The sequence below is a fragment of the Phocoena sinus genome, chromosome 10 (genome assembly GCF_008692025.1).
Source record: "Phocoena sinus isolate mPhoSin1 chromosome 10, mPhoSin1.pri, whole genome shotgun sequence".
NCBI lineage: Eukaryota > Metazoa > Chordata > Mammalia > Artiodactyla > Phocoenidae > Phocoena > Phocoena sinus.
In genome coordinates, this window is record NC_045772.1 from 72593334 (window position 1) to 72616572 (window position 23239).

Below are 23239 nucleotides of genomic sequence, written 5' to 3' on the forward strand. Positions count from 1 at the left end.
TGTTAAAACGACCATACTACACCAGGCAATCTACATATTCAATGCAATCCCTATTAAAATACCAATGGCATTTTTCACAGAACAAGAACAAATAATTTTAAAAATTTGTATGGAAATACAAAAGACCTGAATAGCCAAAACAATCTTGAGAAAGAACATAACTTAAGGAATCGCACTCCCTGACTTCGGACTATATTACAAGCTACAGTAATCAAAACAGTATGGTACTGGCACAAAAACAAACACATACATCAATGGAATATAAGAGACCAGAAATAAACCCACCCACTTATATTCAATTAATCTACAACAAAGAAGGCAAGAATGCACAATGGAGAAAAGACAGTGTCTTCAATAAGTGGTGCTGGAAAAACAGGAAAAACAGCTACCTGGAAAAGAATGAAATATAGAAGATTCTCTAACCGCATATACAAAAATAAACTCAAAGTGGATTAAAGACTTAAATGTAAGATTAGGTACCATAAAACTCTTAGAAGAAAACATAGGCTGAGCACTCTTTGGTTTAAATTGTAACAAAATTTTTGGGGGGGATCTGTCTCCTAAAGCAAAGAAAATAACAGCAAAAATAAACAATGGGACCTAAGTAAACTTAAAAGCTTTTGTACAGCAAAGGAAACCATCAACAAAATGAAAAGACAACCTACTGAATGGAAGAAGATATTTGCAAATGATACGATTGATAAGGGGTTAATATCCATAATATATAGACAGCTCCTATAACTCAACATCAGAAAAAACAAAAAACCCAATTAAAAAATGGGCAGAAGACCTGAACAGACGTTTTTCCAAAGAAGACATACAGATGGTCTGCAGGCACATGAAAAGATGCTCAACATCATTAATCATCAGAGAAATACAAATTAAAACCACAGTGAGATATCACCTCACACCTGTCAGAATGGCTCTCATCAAAAAGACCACAAATAATAAATATTGGCAAGAATGTGGAGAAAAGGGAAACCTCATACACTGTTGGTGAGAATGTAAATTGGTGCAGCCACTGTGGGAAACAGTATGGAGGTTTCTCAAAAAACTAAAAATAGAACTACCATATGCCCCAGCAATTCCACTCCTGGGTATTTATCCAAAAAAATGAAAACACTAATTTGAAAAGATACACACACCTTAATATTCATAGTAGCATTATTTACAATAGCCAAGATATGGAAGCAACCTAAGTGTCCATCAACAGATGAATGGATAAAGAAGATGTGGTATATATACATATAAAATAGAATAATACCCAGCTATAAAAAAGAATGAAATTTTGCCATTTGCAACAACATGGATGGACTTAGAGGTTATTATGATAGGTGAAATAAGTAAAAGAAAAACAAATACTGTTTGATATCACTTCTACATAGAATCTAAAAAATAAAACAAACTAGTGAATATAACAAAATAGAAACAGACTCACAGATACAGAGAACAAACTAGTGTTTACCAGTTGGGATAGGGAAGGGGGGGAGGGCCAAGATAATGTTAGGGGATTAAGAGGTACAAACTACTATGTATAAAATAAATAAGCTATAACGATATATAGTGCAACACAGGGAATATAGCCAATAGTTTATAACTATAAATGGAATATAAACTTTAAAAATTGTGAATCACTATGTTGTACCCCTGGAACTTACATAATATTGTAAATCAACTATACCTCAATAAAAAAAGGAAGAACAAAGAAAACTATACAAAATACATGTGTTAAATCCATATCTTTAGTAAAATAATGAGTTGCTGCCTCTCAAATTCCATGTTTAATTTGATACAGAGATAATGAAAATTAAAAAAAATTAGACTGATAGATACTACTAAAATTACTATGAGTTTTCATATTTTATCCCAAATGTGATTAGACTGGGTGATTTTTTAATGTTCCTCTGCTTTCTAAGTTCTATAATGAATATTTAAATTTACAATAGAAAAATAAAGTACGCATTTTGAAAGATCTTTGGGATTATCAATAGCATTACTGACTTGATTATAAAGAATAAAAATGAAAAATATGGTAAATGAGTTGCACAGATAAGAATAACTTACAGCTGATTTGTCCTGGTCTCAATCAGTTTCTGAATGGTGAAATCATCAGAAAATGAGAAAACTTTTGTACCACATCCTCCCCACGTAATGTTTTTCTCGGTTGAATTCATGGATTCACTCAAACACATCAGTGGAGTGCTGACATTTCCTATATTGAGTGTCTTCACAGGAGCAGCTCCTTTACACTTTGCCAAAAAGAGAAAACACATTCAGTAAATTGAGTAGCCACAGAATGAAACAGTGTAAAATTTCAGCTTTCTAAAAACTACTTTCCCATCTTAAATGGTTAGAGGTATTAAAATAAAAATTCAGGATACATTTTTCAAAGGACTTATAAAAACAGGATTTAATTCAAATGGTATTCAATGTGTTATTCTTATAACCAATCTCTTCACTTCTCCATGCAAAAATTGTACAGGAAGTAACCTAGAGATTATACTATAATTACGTCTTTGTCTCTCATTAGATAATAAGCTTTTTTGATAACAAAGAGTATGAATGGGTAGGATGTTGAATGACTAGATAGAACCACAGATGAATGATGGATGGAGAAATTAATTCTTTAATGATAAATGTGAATCTTAATAACAGAAAGTCACATGATTTCTTCAAGGTTAAAGAACAGGTTAACCACCTAGAGAAATGGAAATAAAAACAAAAGGAAACAAATGGGACCTAATGAAACTTAACGGCTTTTGCACAGCAAAGAAAACCATAAACAAGAATGAAAAGACAACCCTTAGAATGGGAGAAAATATTTGGAAATGAAGCAACTGACAAAGGATTAATCTTCAAAATATACAAGCAGCTCATGCAGCTCAATATAAAAAAAACAAACAACCCAATCCAAAAATGGGCAGAAGACCTAAATGGACATTTCTCCAAAGAAGATTGCCAACAAACACATGAAAGGATGCTTAACATTACTAATCATTAGAGAAATGCAAATCAAAACTACAATAAGATATCACCTCACACTGGTCAGAATAGCCATCGTCAAAAAAATCTACAAACAGTAAATGCTGGAGAGGGTGTGGAGAAAAGGGAACCCTTCTGCACTGTTGGTGGGAATGTAAATTGATACAGCCACTATGGAGAACAGTATGGAGGTTCCTTAAAAAACTAAAAATAGAACTACCATATGACCCAGCAATCCCACTACTGGGCATATACCCTGAGAAAACCGTAATTCAAAAAGAGTCATGTACCACAATGTTCACTGCAGCACTATTTACAATAGCCAGGACATGGAAGCAACCTAGGTGTCCATCAACAGATGAGTGGATAAAGAAGATGTGGCACATATATATAATGGAATATTACTCAGCCATAAAAAGAAATGAAATTGAGTTATTTTTAGCGAGGTGGATGGATCTAGAGACAGTCATACAGAGTGAAGTAAGTCAGAAAGAAAAAAAAATACTGTAGGCTAACACATATATATGGAGTCTAAAAAAAAAATGGTTGTGAAGAACCTAGGGGCAGGACAGGAATAAAGATACAGACATAGAGAATGGACTTGATGACACGGGGAGGGAGAAGGGTAAGCTGGGACGAAGTGAGAGAGTGGCACTGACATATATACACTACCAAATGTAAAATAGATAGCTAGTGGGAAGCAGCTGCATAGCACAGGGAGATCAGCTCAGTGCTTTGTGTCCACCTAGAGGGGTGGGATAGGGAGGGTGGGAGGGAGGGAGCCACAAGAGGGAGGATATATGGGGATGTATGTATACATATAGCTGATTCACTTTGTTATACAGCAGAAACTAACACACCACTGTAAAGCAATTATACTCCAATAAATATGTTAAAAAAAAGAAAGAACAGGTTGGTAGCAAGCCAGACTTAAAACTTGTTTCCCCTGTTTTTTCCACAATGTATTTATAAGAAATTATCTAATTCACTTATATAAAAATGGAATTATTTCCATCCCTAACCTTATAAAGCAGATCTCATTTATCAATTCATCCTTGGTTCATTCATATAAAATATACAGTTAATCAGTAAGTACTTATAGAGAATGTACTGTGTTCAACACTTCCTGAAGCAATAGAAAGGTAAAAAGCAGAATATATGATCCAGAATCTCAAGGAGTTTATAATCAGTTAGAAGGAAGGTGGTGATGAGTAAACATAAGACAAAGAACTTAAATTTTGATGCAGAATGCATTCAACATTTACCTTAACTGTTTTATCTTCAAAAATTGCTAGGTTGCCATCAGCAGTTCCCACTAAAAGGAAATTTTTTTGCTTGCTAAAAGAAAAAATGTCAAAATTGTTACAAAAATAATGCTTATATTGACCAAGATGGTCTTAACATCCCACCTACCTTAACTAAACTTTAGATAGGTTTCTTCCTGATTATTGGCCTCTACCTCCTTTTCCTTAGGGCATTTACTTGAGAATACTTACATTGCAACTTCTTTCTCTGCCCATTTAAGATGTAGAGCTTCTTCAAGTTTTACAACTCAAGAATGTCTTTTCTCAAGGATCTGGGTGCCCTCTCTGAAATGTCATCAGGAAGGATGGCACCCCTTCTCCCATTCTTTGTGGGAGGGTAGGAGCCTACTTCAATAAGCAACAATCAGCAAACAGATAACCTAATCACACTGACCCTCCCCCTCCCCCAATGTCCTCCAGTACTTTTCCACTAGCTCACTATAGGGTTTAAAAAATCTCCCACCTTTTATTTCAGCAGAGCTGAGTCCAATCCCTCTCCCCTATTGCAATAATCTTAAATATAAATTCTTCCTTGCCTATTTGACTTCATCTGATGAAATTTTTATTTGACAGTATCCAAATAATTTCAACTCCAAAATTGCCAGTGGAGTTTATATTTTAGCCACCAAAAACTTGAACTTCACATTTTTCTAATACTTTTTTTCCAGTACTGACTTAAACCAGAGAAGTATATGGTGCATAATCTAAATGGCTCCTGGAAATCATACTGCCCCAAATATTACAGCAACTAACCTGTTACACCTGAAATTCTGCCATTTCGATAAATTCCTGAGATAAAATCCTTTCGACTGATAATGGTTAAGCCATTTCACTATTGACAACTTCTGAATTCATCTACTGAAGTTTTTTTCCAATTTGGTAGTTAGTTAAGTGATATGCTTTAGACTGGCATTAACAGTTTATTGATATACATGTATTCAAAGTAAGAATTAATGAGAACTCATTTTTGAAGAGGCCCTACAAAAATGAACTGATGTGCTGAGTGGTGAAGAGTTACAGCCATAGTTGAGATAAAACCAGGAGCAAGGCTGGAAGCCTGAAGAAATGACTGACCTATTTTTTAACTGTCTCAGCTTGATCTGTATACAGAAAAATGCAAATATCTTCGTGGCCTCCTATAGTTCCCTTTAATATATGCAACCAATGGAAAAATGTTAAAAATGAGCAACCTTTCTTGATACTGTAACAATTTTGCACACAATTAAGTCATCTAAAAGATATGTAATTTTCCCCCAATGGTCAAAATCACTACCTTACCTTTGCTTGGAAAAGGAATTGCAATACAAGCAAGTAACAGAATCAGTCATCTTTTCAAGAGTGTGCCTCTTTCTCTCATCTTCAGTATTGATGACGAGGAGCATGCCAGACTGTGTTCCAGATACAATCCAGCTTTCCTTTTCAACAGGAAGATGCACCAAGGCTAGGCACAATATTCTACTATCAGTAACTTCCTGTTAAGAAAAGAAAACACGCTTTAAAGGACTTGGTTCTAACTTAAGCGACTAGAACTTACATAGAATGAAAATATTATGTAATCCACATACTTAACTCTTTTTACTTTCTTGGTTTTCATTTTTAAAACAATGCCAATTTTATTTAACTTTCAACAATAAATGAGTTAACTGGCAAAAAAAAACCCTGCCTAGAATGCACCTGAAACTAAAATTTTAAAATTGAAAATTATTTCTCAGTGTCATTTCCCACTCCATCAAAGTAATATAAGAGGATTGTTCAACCTTAAGAATAATGTTTAGGTACAACATTTCTTTCAAGGCAACAATCAAAATATAAGGTTTTTTTAAGTCTAGAAATTTACCTTATATTTCCCAATATAATTTATTGATCCATCTTGCAGAAGCCATGCACAGATCTCCTCTATCACCCACCCCCGGCTGCTCTGAGTGTTGGCTACTAAGAGCTCAGAGCTGCACCCTTCACTACCTTCAGCCCATGGGAGCTGGCTTGTTAAGAAATGGTTGGGAGGTTATGCCACCCCTACCCTTGGACAAATTGCAGCTGATGACTGACTGATAAGTGGGAATGAAATATTGGACCCCTTGCCTGGTGAAGGGATAAATCTGCGCCGTTATTCACATTCCAGAGTTTCTTGTGGGTAAAGACTGAGGCTAGACTTCCTCAGACACTACATTTTTGCTAAGCTTCTTCCCCTGATCTATGTGGCTTCCCATACCTCCTTAAAAGTTTCTCTCTCCTTGAATCACTCATATAAGATTCTCTGTTTCAGGCTGTGTTTCTAGCATTCCTGACCTAAGACACACATATACTGTGATTTTAAAATAAAACACACACTACTTCATTTCATGTGAATACACTTGTTTTAACAGGAAGCTAATTTAATAACACTCCTATATTACCTCTTATTTTATTTCCTCGCAAGTAACTTTTTTGTTTTTGTTTTTTTTTTTAAAGAACCAGTCACTGCAGTCCACTTGAAAGTCATGGACACCCTCGGGAATCTCACGGGCCTGGTACTTGGCTGGGCCCCTGACAAAAGGTTCTGCCCAGCGGTTGAACCCAGATAGCTGTGTCCAAAACCAAATGCCGGTTCTTCAAGTCCTCCCCCGGCCCCAGCTGGATGCTTCACACCTGCACACTGAGTACCCTAAATAATTTTCAATTGGTTCATGCTTTAAAATAATTTGCAAAGTGAGTTTTCTGGAGTTTCACTAATTTAAATGGTATTTGGACTTACCGCAGAAGTGTATCTTTCTGTATTTAAGTCAAGAAAGGAGAGCTGTCCTTTGTCAGTGTGCCCACAGCCCAGCCAAATGCTTGCATTCTTGCTGTTATGATTCATAGCAACCATGCATTCAACAGTAAAGTTTTTAGGTATTGATATACGCCTCATCAGACAGATTAACTCAGCTGAATTCAAAATGTCAAAGACCTGAGAAAGTTTAAAAATTAACAAAATAACACACATCAGGTTAACATATGCTCTCTTGAAAGATCGTATCATTATGCATAATGTAGTATTAAATGTTACAGCACTAAACCTAAATCTGTTATTTAAACTGTGACACATTCAGAGCAACAAGATTAACAATCAAACTATAGATATTAAGATAATACTTATTTTTAAACTATGCATGATATACGCACTTTTGTACATATGGTATGTTTTGTAACTTGAAAAGAAAATCTCAAAAGTGCCAAATGAACAGAAATTTAGCAGAGTCAGGAACTATTCTTCATTCAGTTTCATACCGCAGAGACGCATCATGTTGAAGGGCCCACGATAGAATACACCTTCTACCAGTTGAAGGGAAAAGACATTTTGATTTTGGTAACAAAACTCACAAATCACCTCTAGATTCTGTTTTTATATTTTTCCTGCAAGCACTAACGAACTAAAGAGACGGCAGAGAGCCAGTGTAAGGAAACAGAACCAGGGGTCAGGAAAATGGAATTAGAGCCCCGTGTCACAGCCACTTACCTGCCACTCACGAGGCTCCAAGACAGCTCCATTTCTCCCAGTGACTCATCTGATAAAGGTGATGAGTTTACCCACCTTGCCTAGTACACACTGTATTTTAAAGACTAAATGGGTATGTGAAAGTTTCTGAAAACTGTCATGTGCTAAAAAAAAAACCCTCAAGATTGTTATGTAATCTGTAAAATACAGGTGAAGTATAACTGAAAATTAAAAGAATAAAAAGTAAAATAATAATTAAGCTCTGGAAAATTTTGCTTTGATAATTTTTTTTAAAGTCTGTGTAATTAACACTGGTAGCAACCAAAATTAAAAAGCCAGTAAGGCAACTAGTCAAGATGATTATATGATGTTTGATAAAGGCAGTGTATACATGTCCTCAGCTATTTCTGAGTAGGAAATTTAAAATTGAACAAAAATTTTTCAATGAATGATTATACAAAATTGAGAGTCCACAACATAAAAACAGCTCTTATTTTGATCTATTAAAATCTGTTTCATTTAAAACATAGTAAGAGTTCTGTTTCCAAAAATATGGTGGAAGAGGTTATTTGGACAAAACTTCCAGCTGAATACAACTTAAAATGCTGAAGAAATTATTTTTTAATCTCTTAAAAACATTAAAGATCTAACAACACCATATAGAATTTTCAGGCCAAAATATTAATGAAAGACAGAATCCAGAGAGGTCAGATGAACCCTGAAGCCCAATTTTCCCTTTAGGCATTTGTCTATTGAAGCAAAATTGATGTGCGGTTTTTAGTGCCTTGTGAGGCCAGTGGGAAAGAGTTAAACCTATGGCCTGTCCAAAGTGGAGAATGTAGTTAATGGTCTTGTTCCCATAAAACTGGGATCCCAAAAGGACTGCATATTTAGAATAAATGAGAACCAGATATAAAGCCACTCCACACTCCCACTCTCACTGGTTTATAAGAAAAGTTGCATTAGGACTTTACAGACACAGGGGGAGAGAGCAAAAGAACCCTGAGAAACTGTTTATTAATTAATAAGCTTGCTCTCAAGATTTGTAGACCAGATTCTCATCACCTGGGTGATTCAAAAACATCTCAAGCCAGGAATTGAGTGTAAAGCAATTTATAGCAAGATAATCCAGAAAAAGATGTGCAAGACCTATATGCAAAATTATAAAACTTTATTGAAAGACACTTAAGAAGACCTAAATAGGGCTTCCCTGGTGGCGCAGTGGTTGAGAGTCCGCCTGCCGATGTAGGGGACACGGGTTCGTGCCCCGGTCCGGGAAGATCCCACATGCCGCGGAGCGGCTGGGCCCGTGAGCCATGGCTTCTGAGCCTGCGCGTCCGGAGCCTGTGCTCCGCAGCGGGAGAGGCCACAACAGTGAGAGGCCCGCGTACCGCAAAAAGAAAAAAAAAAAAAAAAGAAGACCTAAATACAGAGATAACCCATATTCAAGAATAGAGAGACAATATATCATAAGGATATTGTCTACAGATTCAATGCAAGTCTAATCCAAAGCACAATAGAATTTTTCATAAAAGTTGACAAAGTGATTTAAAATTTTTTTTTTTTTTTAATCTTTTATTTTTTTTTTTTAACATCTTTATTGGGGTATAATTGCTTTACAATGGTGTGTTAGTTTCTGATTTATAACAAAGTGAATCAGCCATACATATACATGTGCTCCCATGTGTCTTCCCTCTTGCATCTCCCTCCCTCCCACTCTCCCCCCCCCACCCCTCCAGGCTGTCCCAAAGCCCCGAGCTAATATCCCTGTGCCTTGCGGCTGCTTCCCCCTAGCTATCTACCTTACTACGTTTGTTAGTGTGTATATGTCCATGACTCTCTCTCGCCCTGTCAAAACTCACCCTTCCCCCTCCCCATATCCTCAAGTCCGTTCTCCAGTAGGTCTGCGCCTCTATTCCTGTCTTATCCCTAGGTTCTTCATGACATTTTTTCCCCTTAAATTCCATATATATGTGTTAGCATACGGTATTTGTCTTTGTCTTTCTGACTTACTTCACTCTGTATGACAGACTCTAGGTCTATCCATCTCATTACAAATAACTCAATTTCATTTCTTTTTAAGGCTGAGTAATATTCCATTGTGTATATGTGCCACATCTTCTTTATCCATTCGTCCGATGATGGGCGCTTAGGTTCTTTCCATCTCCGGGCTATTGTAAATAGAGCTGCAATGAACATTTTGGTACATGACTCTTTTTGAATTTTGGTTTTCTCAGGGTATATGCCCAGTAGTGGGATTGCTGGGTCGTATGGTAATTCTATTTGTAGTTTTTTAAGGAACCTCCATACTGTTCTCCATAGTGGCTGAACCAATTCACATTCCCACCAGCAGTGCAAGAGTGTCCCCTTTTCTCCACACCCTCTCCAGCATTTATTGTTTCTAGATTTTTTGATGATGGCCATTCTGACTGCTGTGAGATGATATCTCATTGTAGTTTTGATTTGCATTTCTCTAATGATTAATGATGTTGAGCATTCTTTCATGTGTTTGTTGGCATTCTGTATATCTTCTTTGGAGAAATGTCTGTTTAGGTCTTCTGCCCATTTTTGGATGGGGTTGTTTGTTTTTTTGTTATTGAGCTGCATGAGCTGCTTGTAAATTTTGGAGATTAATCCTTTGTCAGTTGCTTCATTTGCAAATGTTTTCTCCCATTCTGAGGGTTGTCTTTTGGTCTTGATTATGGTTTCCTTTGCTGTGCAAAAGCTTTGAAGTTTCATTAGGTCCCATTTGTTTATTTTTGTTTTTATTTCCATTACTCTAGGAGGTGGGTCAGAAAGGATCTTGCTGTGATTTATGTCATAGAGTGTTCTTCCTATGTTTTCCTCTAAGAGTTTGATAGTTTCTGGCCTTACATTTAGGTCTTTAATCCATTTTGAGCTTATTTTTGTGTATGGTGTTAGGGAGTGATCTAATCTCATACTTTTACATGTACCTGTCCAGTTTTCCCAGCACCATTTATTGAAGAGGCTGTCCTTTCTCCACTGTACATTCCTGCCTCCTTTATCAAAGATAAGGTGTCCATATGTGCGTGGGTTTATCTCTGGGCTTTCTATCCTGTTCCACTGATCTATCTTTCTGTTTTTGTGCCAGTACCATACTGTCTTAATTACTGTTGCTTTGTAGTATAGTCTGAAGTCAGGGAGCCTGATTCCTCCAGCTCCTTTTTTCGTTCTCAAGATTGCTTTGGCTATTCGGGGTCTTTTGTGTTTCCATACAAATTGCGAAATTTTTTGTTCTAGTTCTGTGAAAAATGCCAGTGGTAGTTTGATAGGGATTGCATTGAATCTGTAGATTGCTTTGGGTAGTAGAGTCATTTTCACAATGTTGATTCTTCCCATCCAAGAACATGGTATATCTCTCCATCTATTTGTATCATCTTTAATTTCTTTCATCAGTGTCTTATAATTTTCTGCATACAGGTCTTTCGTATCCTTAGGTAGGTTTATTCCTAGATATTTTATTCTTTTTGTTGCAATGGTAAATGGGAGTGTTTTCTTGATTTCACTTTCAGATTTTTCATCATTAGTATATAGGAATGCCAGAGATTTCTGTGCATTAATTTTGTATCCTGCTACTTTACCAAATTCATTGATTAGCTCTAGTAGTTTTCTGGTAGCATCTTTAGGATTCTCTATGTATAGTATCATGTCATCTGCAAACAGTGACAGCTTTACTTCTTCTTTTCCGACGTGGATTCCTTTTATTTCCTTTTCTTCTCTGATTGCTGTGGCTAAAACTTCCAAAACTATGTTGAATAAGAGTGGTGAGAGTGGGCAACCTTGTCTTGTTCCTGATCTTAGTGGAAATGCTTTCAGTTTTTCACCATTGAGGATGATGTTTGCTGTGGTCTTGTCATATATGGCCTTTATTATGTTGAGGAAAGTTCCCTCTATGCCTACTTTCTGGAGGGTTTTTATCATAAATGGGTGTTGAATTTTGTCGAAAGCTTTCTCTGCATCTATTGAGATGATCATATGGTTTTTCTCCTTCAATGATTTAAAATTTTATATGGAAAAACTAGACTGAAGAACAGCTAAAGCATTCCTAAAAGATAAAAATAAGGGGGGAAAGAGACTATTATAAAGCTTCAGGAATTAAGACAGGATTGTACCGGAGGAAGAACAGGTAAATTGACCAATGGAAGAGAATGTGTGTGTGTTTATCTTTGAGTGTATATTACAGAATGGAAATGGAAAATAAAAAGATCAGTAGAAGACAAAGGAAGAAACAATTTCATAGATGAAGCTGGAAAAATTGGTTACCCATATGGAAAAAAGGAAATTGGATCTAGATAAAAATGTCATTCAGAACTTAACTATTAAGAACAAAACTTTTAAACATTTTGAAGAAACCATAGGTAAATATTTTTGTGACTCTGAGAGAGATAAGGACCTTTTAAAACAGGACCCTAAAATTAATAACGATAAAAAGAAGTATTGTTAAATTTATCTCTATTAAAATTAAGAAAATCTGTTAATCAAAAGGCACTCTTTAGGAAATAAAAATGCAAACCATGAATTGGGAAAAGAAATGTGCAACATATATAACCAACAAAGTTTTAGTATACAATGTATAAAGAAGCGCTTTTTAAATTTTATTTTTACAAAAACAACTCAATAGAAAAATGGCTAAATAATGAACAGGCATTTTCCAGAAGAGGAAACATATATGTGACCAATGAATATATAAAGAGATGCTCATCTTTATTAGTAATTAGGAAAATGTAAATCAATACACAAGACTGAATCTATTTGGAAAAAATTAAGAAGTCAGATACTCCAACGTTTAGGGAGAATATATTAAAAAAACAGCTACCCTAATATACAGATGATGGAACTGTTAAGCTGGTACAACTTCTTCAAGAAATGATTTAGATATTCCCATATCCCATGATTCTGCAATTCAACTCCTGGTTAGATACCACAAAGCAATTCTGATACAATTTGCACTAGGCGACATGTACGACCACACTCATAACAGCACTATTTATAATAGCAAAAAACTAGAAACAATACCAATACCCACTGATATGATCACGGGTAAATACATTGTTGTGCATTCAAACAATGGAATGGAATAGTAGGGAAAGTAATCAATAGCTATGCTCAACAACATGAATGAAGCTTACAAAATAATGTTGGGAGAACAACTGAAAAAACTCAGAACAGCACGTGACTATGATTCCATTTTAAATAAATTATAAACTGGGTAGTAAAATCATAAAAAGAAAAATAAACAATGATTATCATGAAAGTCAGGAGACTGGCTACATATAGGGAAAAGAGGGTGATGCAATCAGAAAGAGGCATATGTGCATTTCTGGGGTGTTGGCCCTTTATTTTGTGCCTGGGGTAGTGACGGGATAGAGGAGTTTTGCTTTATAACTGTTTTAAACTGTGTGTGTTTATATGTTTGAGTATATATATTTGAATATTACATATATAGTTTTTGATGTTCTGAACAAAATACTGATACATTTTAACTACACAAATACCTGGGCAGAAGTAGGTCTTTCCTGAGGATTTTCTTTCAAACATTTTTTAATTAACTTCTCAACCATAGGCCATGGGGCACAACCATATTCTTTAACTGGATCTAAAACATTACAAAACATATCACGCTTAAACACTGGACAAATCAGAACAATTATTTTATTTCTTCTCAATGTGTATGAGAGGTCCAGACATTGCAAAGGAACCACTGATCTCTATAATCCCATATATATCATGAATCTACTTATCACTCTTAAAGCTAATTTTGTTAACTGTCTCCACTAGAGACATCAAGAATGAGTTCTTAATTTTTACAGTATAAAAAGAGACACAAATACCAATTGAATAAAAATAGATTTTCCTTTCATACCTTCATTTCAAATAGACTTTGAAAACACTTTTGTTCATATAATAGACTTCTTTGCAAATACTTTTTATTTTAATATTCAATGTAGACAGGCATTTAATCCATTTAATCCAATGTTACCCCCACAGTCACTTTGTGCACATTTGTTTTTTTTATAAGAGGTATGCCATTTTTCTGATTGGTATAGAATACAGGCCTGAAAACTTTCACTGGAAAGCTAACTGATAAAATGAGGGAGACGACCTAGATTGTGCACAAAGTTTAGTCGAGTAATAATAGATTTCCTTCTGCTGGGAATCTTTAAAGGTCCCCCAGAAGGAGATAGTTAAAGCTGTATTCCCTGCAGATGTAACATAGTATACACTCAAAACTTTTCTTAAATGAAAAGAAAAGCAGAAAATATGAGAAACAACTAAATATATTTAAAAGAATACTTTAGAATGAGAACTGAAGCGTTAAGGAATGAATGACAAAGCCCTAGAATTTCTTTAAAGCATGAGGCAACCATTCAAAATGAGATTTGATCTCATTAAATACTCATTTACTAATTCTTACTAATATTTACTACTAAAAATTATTATTGTAAATAATTCAAGCTTCCATTCCTGCATAGAAATTACTTCACTCCAAGAAAATGAAAATACCCCAAGCTAATGGACACTTAGTAACTCCTTACAAGAAGAAAAGTCACTAAACCTGGAGTTCTAATAGTATTTCCTTCTCTGAGTATTCTTCTAAATATAATACCAAATATATCAATATTTGGAATATTAAAAAGAAGCCCTATAACTTCTATCTTTCTCATATGATTTTATTAATATGTCACAGAATTTAAGAATATTCATGCACTAAAAAAGTATTCAGCTGTGAAATGAATTACTATACAACTACAATTAAATAACTTGGAAATGAAGCTGCTACTATTAAAAAATAATAATAATCTTTATTGTAGATAAAATAAAACTTACCAGGTAATTTTCCTTGTATTGCCAATTCATCAAACTCATTTGGGAACTTCAAACCCTCTGCTATTCTACCTCCAGTTGTCAAAATATCATAGAGTAGCAAACCAAATGAATAAACATCAGCCTGTTGGTTATAAATAACATTTCCTCTGGCAACTTCAGGTGCACGAAACCCTGAAAGTAAACAGACATATTAATAAATATGCCCAACCCCAGAACTTATACACCCAGGGAGGTATATACTTAGGCATATGTGCTGATGAAGAGACAGGAAGATGAGTTCTAAACAGGCCACATCATCTCTATAAGAAGACATCTTAATCAAGTCAATTAACAGCCCTATCCCAGGACATTTCACCCCAAGGTCCATCTTCAAGAATAACAAGGATAAACATTCAATAATAAATTATTAAGTGATATTTCATAATTAAATAAATAAAGCCTAAGAGGGGGGGAAAGTCTACATCATTCTTAATAATAACTATTCCCAGAGCAGTGTTTCAAACAGAGGAGGAGACAGGAGGGAGATTTCTAGACTTCACTCCAAGTCACTTTAACCTGGCTGCAATGCTAATGGCCTTATCATTCCAAGAATTGTGACTCTGCTCCTTGAACCCAACTGAACACTAAAAAGAAAACCTCGAATAAAACGAATAAAAGCCCTCTCTCTCAGGTGTAAGTTCATGCCTGAAATTCTCTGAAATAAAAATAAAACCTTTCATTTTGCAATAGAGATAAATCATTTTTAATCACTTCAGGGAAAAAAAAGTAATTTCAACATTACCTGTAATAGTCAACAATCTAAGGAAAACCAACTATGTTCTGTATATAAATATTTGAAAAATAAACACATTAAATTATCACTTTTTGACTATTAACTTCATGAAGATTAAAAACAATAACAAACCCAGAATGGGAAATAGGTGCTCTAATTCAAGTTTTGAGGGAATTTTAATTGATAAACCTTTCTAGAAGGTAATTAGTATTTCAAAATTCAAAATATGCCTACCCAGCAATATGATTTTTAGAAATTTAATGTTTAAAAATTAGTTTCATAAATGGGAAATTTTTAATTTACAAGTCTATTAATTAAAGCCTTTCAATATATCAAAAAGTTCAAAAAAAATAAATATATATCAAGATGTGGTTAAGTAAATTACTGAAATATTATGTAACTCTTAAAACTGATATATGACACAGAAAGATGTCCCTGAAATATTAAGTAGAAAAAGAAAACAGAGACGCAGAATTTACAATACAGTATGTATATAAAACACTCAAGCACATTAAATCTAGATATATCTCTTTGTTGCTGGAGTGTTATTTCCACTAATTTATTAGAAACACATCTTTTGACCTGCTCAATAGCATTTGCTGCTTTCAATTCACAACCTTATGTTTTGCAAATCAAATCTCAATTTAAAACATCATGGAGTATTTCAACCAAAATGGGGAGGGGAGGGGGACTGAGGGCATCAAGACCTAAGCTACCAACATAACATTTAACTATCAATCTAATAAACCATAAGATCCTCCAAGCTACTCTACATGTATCCTTATCACTGAGGACTTCCCTGGAAAAGCAACTGCAATTTCTTCAAAAATTTTTGCCTTATTTTTCAGTATACTGGTCACCATAGTAGTAACAGGAAGAATAACATTTCAAGCTACTCAATGTATTCACCACTGAATTTAATTTGGGATGAAAATGAACACTTTTAATGTTACTTGTCACTGGAAGGCTAGAAATAGAAACATTTCCTGCCTGTTTACAAAAGGACAGTGTTGTCACCTGATCTAATACTGTGAATGATCTATGGTGGTTATGGACCATGCTACTGTACTACACGGATACCCTCTTTAGCACTGATGCCCCTCAAAGACTACAAATGTTAAGTACTAACTAAAATCCTAAACGTACGTTGTTGTATTAGGCTGTTCAAATAAGTCATTTATTTAAACATGTATCACTTCTACTTCTAGGTAAGATAGAATAACAGGGACTAGACTTACCATTCTGCATAAAACAATGAAATAACTAGACAACATGTATGAAACTCTGGACACCAGGAACACAAGACAGTGATCTCTGAGAGAGAGCAAACAAACAAGATGAGTTTTCTGAGTGCCCTTCAGAGGACAGGGAAAGGGAAGGCAAACAGAGCCTTCTGTGTTAAGAAGGGGACCCCCTGTGTTAAGAAGACAGAGCAGAGGGCTTCCCTGGTGGCGCAGTGGTTGAGAGTCCGCCTGCCGATGCAGGGGACACGGGTTCGTGCCCCGGTCCGGGAAGATCCCACATGCCGCGGAGCGGCTGGGCCCGTGAGCCATGGTCGCTGGGCCTGCGCGTCCAGAGCCTGTGCTCCGCAACGGGAGAGGCCACAACAGTGAGAGGCCCGCGTACCGCAAAAAAAAAAGAAGACAGAGTAGAGAGTCCAGGAAAGAAAAGACAGCTAAGGAATGTGCCAGGCATTGTGCTAAACACTTTACATGAATTTTTCATCTGATTTTCACAACAATCCCCTACAACAGATACTATTATTAGGTACTACTGTTTAACCAAGGAAAGGAATTAGGTAATTTCTCCAGCCCTGGCTAGTAAGTGGTAGAGCAAGGATTCAAATTAAGACACTCTGACTTCATAGCCCAAGTTTAACAGAATCCAGACAGCCAATAATCATTAGGTCATATATATCTATCTCCAGAATCCACTGCGGTGCCTAGAATGTGCACCATTGAGAAAGATTAATTTAAAACAGACATTTGCTCTTTTTATCTGAACATAAGTCTAAATGCTATTCATATTTACTCTCATAACTTTTTGCTTATATCACAGGCTAATACTCTCAAAATCTACAGTAAATGCTAATCATCTTGTTAAAAGTTTTTCTGCAAATAACATTTTCCCCAATGTGAGACAATACCACAATTTGAGCTGCCCATCTTATAACTGATTTATAGAGGCAATGACACTATTTATATGATGAAGAGATGGGAATCACCTGGGGATCATTTAAATAACCTCAATGTCTGGGCTCCACCCAAACTATTTAAATCAGAATCCTGGGCATGGGGTCCTGCTACCTGTACATTTGAAAGTCCTCCAGTAGCTTCAAACATGTGGCCACATTGAGAGCCCCTGCTCCACACCTACTAAAATACAACTGTAAAGGACACAATCCTAGGGGATATATCCCTTAAGCCCTACATGTTATCTAATATACAGCCAGAATTGAAAAACATAACCAAAGAATCCTCCATCCTCCATCTGTCACTTAGACCGCATGGAACTTCTTGCAGTTATCGGAATGAGACAAGTCATTTTCTACCTTAGCGCGTTTTGCCTGAAATGTCTCCTCCCACTTACTTATTTATTTACTCAAACCTCAAACTTCTCCTTTAAGATGTCATTCCAGAGTCACCTCCTCTATGAAGGAAGTCCTGACGACCCATAGCTCAGTTAACCACTTGCGCCTTGCACTATCACTGTACCTTGAACTAGATCTCCTGTTGAAACTAATACAATGCTTTATGATTATTGTTTACAGCCGTTTCTCCTGGCAAAATGTGTGCTTCTGGAGACGAAAATTTACATTTATTAATGCCCATTCTCCAAGTTCACCACTAAAACAGCTAACACACTTGGCGCAACTGCAACATGCCAGCTCTTCTCTATGTTACTTACATGGGTTACCTCATTTTACCTTTAAACAACTCTTTGAGGTAGGCATTATTTTTCTCGTCACAATTTACAGAAATGAAAAGTGAGCCCCAGAAAGTGAATCTTGAGCACCACACAGCTATTAAGTAGTGACACCAGTTTGATATTTGGTAAACATTCAATAAATTATTGCCAGATGCATGAATAAATGAATAAAAAATAAGAATACCTTTCCCTTAGAGAATTATTACAAGTCACAATGTTAAAATAATTGGGAAAATATGATGCATTTGTCTAAAAACTATATTTAGAGATACTTTTCCAGAGAAGTCTGCATTTAAAAGATCCATAGATCAAAAACATGAGAAATTTATAAATTAGGTCTGACTATATATCACAAAGTACACAGAAACATATACTTTCTTCTTTACTTTCCAAAAAGTCTGAGTAGAGCATGTCTCATAATTTCTATCAGATGATAGGTATAACCAGAGAATAACATTTTTGTTTACCCAAAGACTGTTGTATTTCTGTGGATGTTGGCGGGGTGAAAGCCATCAGTCAGCATCCATCTCAGTCAACAGTGTAACTGTCATAAGACCCAGAATTAACCGTTGCTACTAACAGGATATAATACATACATACCCATTTGACTGAGTTAAAGTTGAATCTCTCCAAATTATTTGAAGTTGAAAGTTTCCATCCCATATTTACCTTTGAAAATGTAGACAGACACGGTGCTGTGGTACTTGCCAATAACCGAGTTGTTTCTACCTTTGTGCTCCAGCTAGGATGGTACCTGGCCAGGGGCTGTGTTCTCAGGAAGGTTGGGTTTGTGTCTTATGTGACCCTATAGACATTTTTAATGGTCCCTAAGCTTTATTTAGTTTCCCTATCTGTAAACCAGGAATAATAATAGGACTCATGTCAGAGGGTCATGAGGGTTAAATGAGATAATCAACCTATGCAAAGGGCTAAGCATGAGACAAGCACTCTGTTCGTGCCACGAAAGGTTTGCTCCCATTACCATATTCCCTGAGACAACAGTAATGAACCCACACTCACATGCACACATGGTGTTAATGCACCACAGTAAGAGTTAGTATAAAAATTCACAAAAGTTTAACAATAACAAACACATGGTCTTTTGTTTCTCTAAAATTTCCAAGTTAAACCTTATATTTTGTTTCTCATAAAGTTTCTAAGTATAACATTAACAGGAAGATCCATTAAAAAGGAAAAGACAAGGAGAGAACTAAAATCATATGAGAGGGAATGATTTTCTTCTCAAACATAATTGCTCTGGGGAAGGAAAAGTTTGGTGATGGTGGCAGCAGTGGTGACAATTACTGTTATTTAAAATTTTTAATTTGAGTTTAGGGCTGAGGTGATTAGAAGTGCTCTAACAATAATAAATACAGTAGAGATAAAGAGAAGGTCCAAGATATAGCAAGGAAAAATGCTTACCATGTATTAAGCAGCCTGGGGGAAAAGCGGGCAGAAAGAATCGGGCTCTGGGTTTCCCTGTCATGATCTTTCTCCATACTTGTGTTACTGCACATTGATACAGCAGATTAAAAGGGGTCAGGAACAAGTATCTGGCTTGGTATGAAAAATCAGTTGGATATTGAACTATAGACAGGTTTTGACCCAAACCAGGAAGACACATAAAATGAAGGGCCATGAGTTTGAACAGAGTTGAAATGAGCTGACTGCTGGCTGGCCCAGCCCACTGAGGGAGCACAATCTACAAGGATCAGAGAGGTCCACTGCCAAGTAGGGGGTTGAGGCTTCAACAGCAGGATTTCCTCTCCACGAACACAGTGACGTGGCTGGGGGGAGGGGGAACGAATTGCAGGCCCCAGATGAGTGACCTGGCCCACCTTCATGAGACATGACAGTAATGAGCAGATCTTCCAAGAGAAGAATGCCGTCATGTGCCCATTTCTAGGTGGGTTTACGAGGCCTGTGGAATCCCATCTTCTAAGATTATTCTTCCAAACCTGTATGTGACAATATTTGTGGTTTCTGGCCCTGTCATTTTGCTTTGTTTATTTGGATTTTTAATAACTAAGGTTAAGTAAACCTCTTTAAGTATATGTCACAGTTGCATGTGATCCAGGAGAGCGACTACAGGCATACCTTGGAGATATTGCAGGTTTGGTGCCAGATCACCTCAATAAAGCAAGTATCACAAAGTGAGTCATACAAATTTTTTGGTTTCCCAGTGCATATAAAAGTTATGTTTACAATACTGCAGTCTATTAATGTGCAACAGCACTATGTCTAAAAATAATGTACAATCCTTTATTTAAAAATACTTTATTGTTAAAAACTGCTAACGATCATCTGAGCTGTTAGCAAGTCACAATCTTTTTGCAATAGTAATGTCACTGATCACAGATCACCATAACAAACATAATAATAATGAAGAAGTTTGAAATATCGTGAGAATAATCAAAATGTGACACAGAGACCCAAAGTTAGCAAAGGCTGTTGAAGAAAACAGCTCTGACAGACTGGCTTGATGCATGGTTGCCACAAACCTGCAATTTGTAAGAGACACAACATCTGCGAAGCATAATAAAGCAAAGTACAATAAAATAAGGTATGCCTGTATAGGACTTAAAGCCAAATAGCTCTGCATTCAAATGTCATTTAGACTGAGCTTTATCTTGGCCACTTACTGCATGACTTTGTGCAAGTTACACAATCTCACTGAGCCTCAGCTTCCTCATTTTATAGATGAGAAGATAAAAGCTAACTTTCAGCCCTGGCATGAGGATAGGATACCATGTGTCTAATGTATCTGGCCCTGAGCCTGGGACACAGCAGGTGCTGAAAAGATAATTATTTTATTATTATTGAACAACCCAGAGACACTTGAGTCAGAAAATATACTTTGAAATGTTTATGAGAATGCACACTCTACTTCCAACAGATAGCCATGTAAAATGAAAGAGATGATATGTATTTGGAGCAAAAATAAAACCAGGCATTGGAAGCTGGGGCCATTTGCTTGTCTAAGGACAAAAATGGGGAAAGGGGAAGAGGGTAGGGGACAATTTTGCCTAGTCAGATATCCTCTAAAGTACTTTCTTCTGTCTTAAGAATGTGTTTTAACTGAGCTGCAATCATCAAGATGATGTAAAGCCAACTGTAATTTTATTTACAAATAACTAACCATGTAAGATTTCTCCAGAGCTAGAGCTGCCCCCCACTAAACAGATGTCAACCCTTCAATTTTCTATTCCCACGCAAACTGAAATCTGAAAGACAAGATGTCTGTACAGATTACTTGCCCTATGACTGTTTCTTACTAATGGGAAGCTGAGATTCTGATGAATCTATTATTAGAAGAGGAAAGAGAGCTGAGAAAGGGAGGGAGAACTCCAAGTGGAAAGAACATGTCTGAGTATAAGATCATGAAAACCCAAGAACAAAGGAAATAGAATTTTCACTGGTAGAAACTCAGTTTACAGTTAAAGTAATAGGAGTATTACAGCAGGCATGACAAAAAAAGAGTTGGGTATGACACTTAAAAGCAATATTAAAATCTAAGGTAAGAAAATGATGCCTGTGATTTCTGGAGACCATAAATATAACAGTACGCAAAATGGGTATGTCTCATTTTACATAGTAACATGACTCTACAGTACTTTTAAGTATTGAAGCATTAACAACCTATAAATTATGAAGAAAGAAAAACAAAGTTCAATGTTTGAAGGTTTAAATTACTGTACCAGTCAGAACCCTCCTACACTGTTGGTGGGGATGTAAATTGGTACAGCCACTATGGAGAACAGTATGGAGGTTCCTTAAAAAACTAAAAATAGAACTACCATATGATCCAGAAGTCTCACTACTGAGCATATACCCTGAGAAAACCATAATCTGAAAAGATACGTGCACCCCAATGTTCAGTGCAGCACTGTTTACAATAGCCAAGACATGGAATCAACCTAAATGTCCATCGACAGAGGAATGGATAAAGAAGATGTGGTACGTATATACAATGGACTATTACTCAGCCATAAAAAATGAAATAATGCCATTTGCAGCAACACGGTGGACCTAGAGATTATCATACTAAGTGAAGTAAGTCAGACAGAGAAAGACAAATCTCAGATGATATCACTCATATGTGGAATCTAATTTTTAAAAAAATGATACAAATGAACTTATTTACAAAACAGAAACAAACTTAGAGATATCAAAAACAAACTTATGGTTACCAAAGGCGAAAGTGGTGGGGAGGGATAAATCAGGAACTTGGAATGAACATACACACACTACTATATATAAGAAAGGTAACCAACAAGGACCTACTGTATAGCAGAGGGAACTCTACTCAATATTCTGTGATAAACTCTATGAGAAAACAATCTAAAAAAGAATGAATATATGTATATGTAAAACTGAATCACTTGGTTGTACACCTGAAACACAACACTGTAAGTCAACTATACTCCAATAAAATTAAATTAAAAAAATTTTTTAATTAAAAAAAATTTTTTAAAAGAATAAGAAAGTATGCTTGTATCAAGAACAGTGCAACTAAGAACTCCAGTCCCAAAGTCCCTACCTGAAACTCTTGGAGCTAGAAGTATTTAGGAATTTATACTTTTTCATATTTAAGAAAGTAATAATGCATATAACAAATTACATAAAATTCAGTGGGATCAGAGCCAACAACCTGTACTCAAACAAACATGTTTATATTTCTGCTGTGAAACATCCACACATTCACAGTGAATATGAGAAATAAAGATCCTAACAAGGATCAATTCAATCGGGTCAGATTTTGCCACCGAATCAGTTATAAAAAAAAAAAACTTTGGATTTTCAAAGTTATTTGGGTTTCAGAGTTACAAAAAAGGGTTTGAGAACCTGAATTTGGTTTGCCTCATTTTTAGGTAAGTGTTATCAGTAGCTAGATTAAAACTTTGAGGCTCCTTTTCACCACCTCTGGAGTATTTAAACATTTTTAAG

General features: G+C 35.8%; 1 protein-coding gene across 4 annotated transcripts in view; it reads right to left on the reverse strand.

The window, feature by feature from the left end:
* LRRK2 (leucine rich repeat kinase 2) overlaps positions 1-23239 on the reverse strand; it is a 153033-nt gene that overhangs the window by 7062 nt on the left and 122732 nt on the right. For all 4 annotated transcript variants that reach the window (XM_032644297.1, XM_032644296.1, XM_032644298.1 and 1 more), the window contains 6 exons: positions 14593-14763; positions 13260-13360; positions 7021-7215; positions 5565-5758; positions 4248-4320; positions 2065-2249 (listed from right to left, as the gene is read on the reverse strand). In XM_032644297.1, the coding sequence (XP_032500188.1) occupies positions 2065-2249; positions 4248-4320; positions 5565-5758; positions 7021-7215; positions 13260-13360; positions 14593-14763 (919 nt within the window). The remainder of the gene's footprint in view (positions 1-2064; positions 2250-4247; positions 4321-5564; positions 5759-7020; positions 7216-13259; positions 13361-14592; positions 14764-23239) is intronic.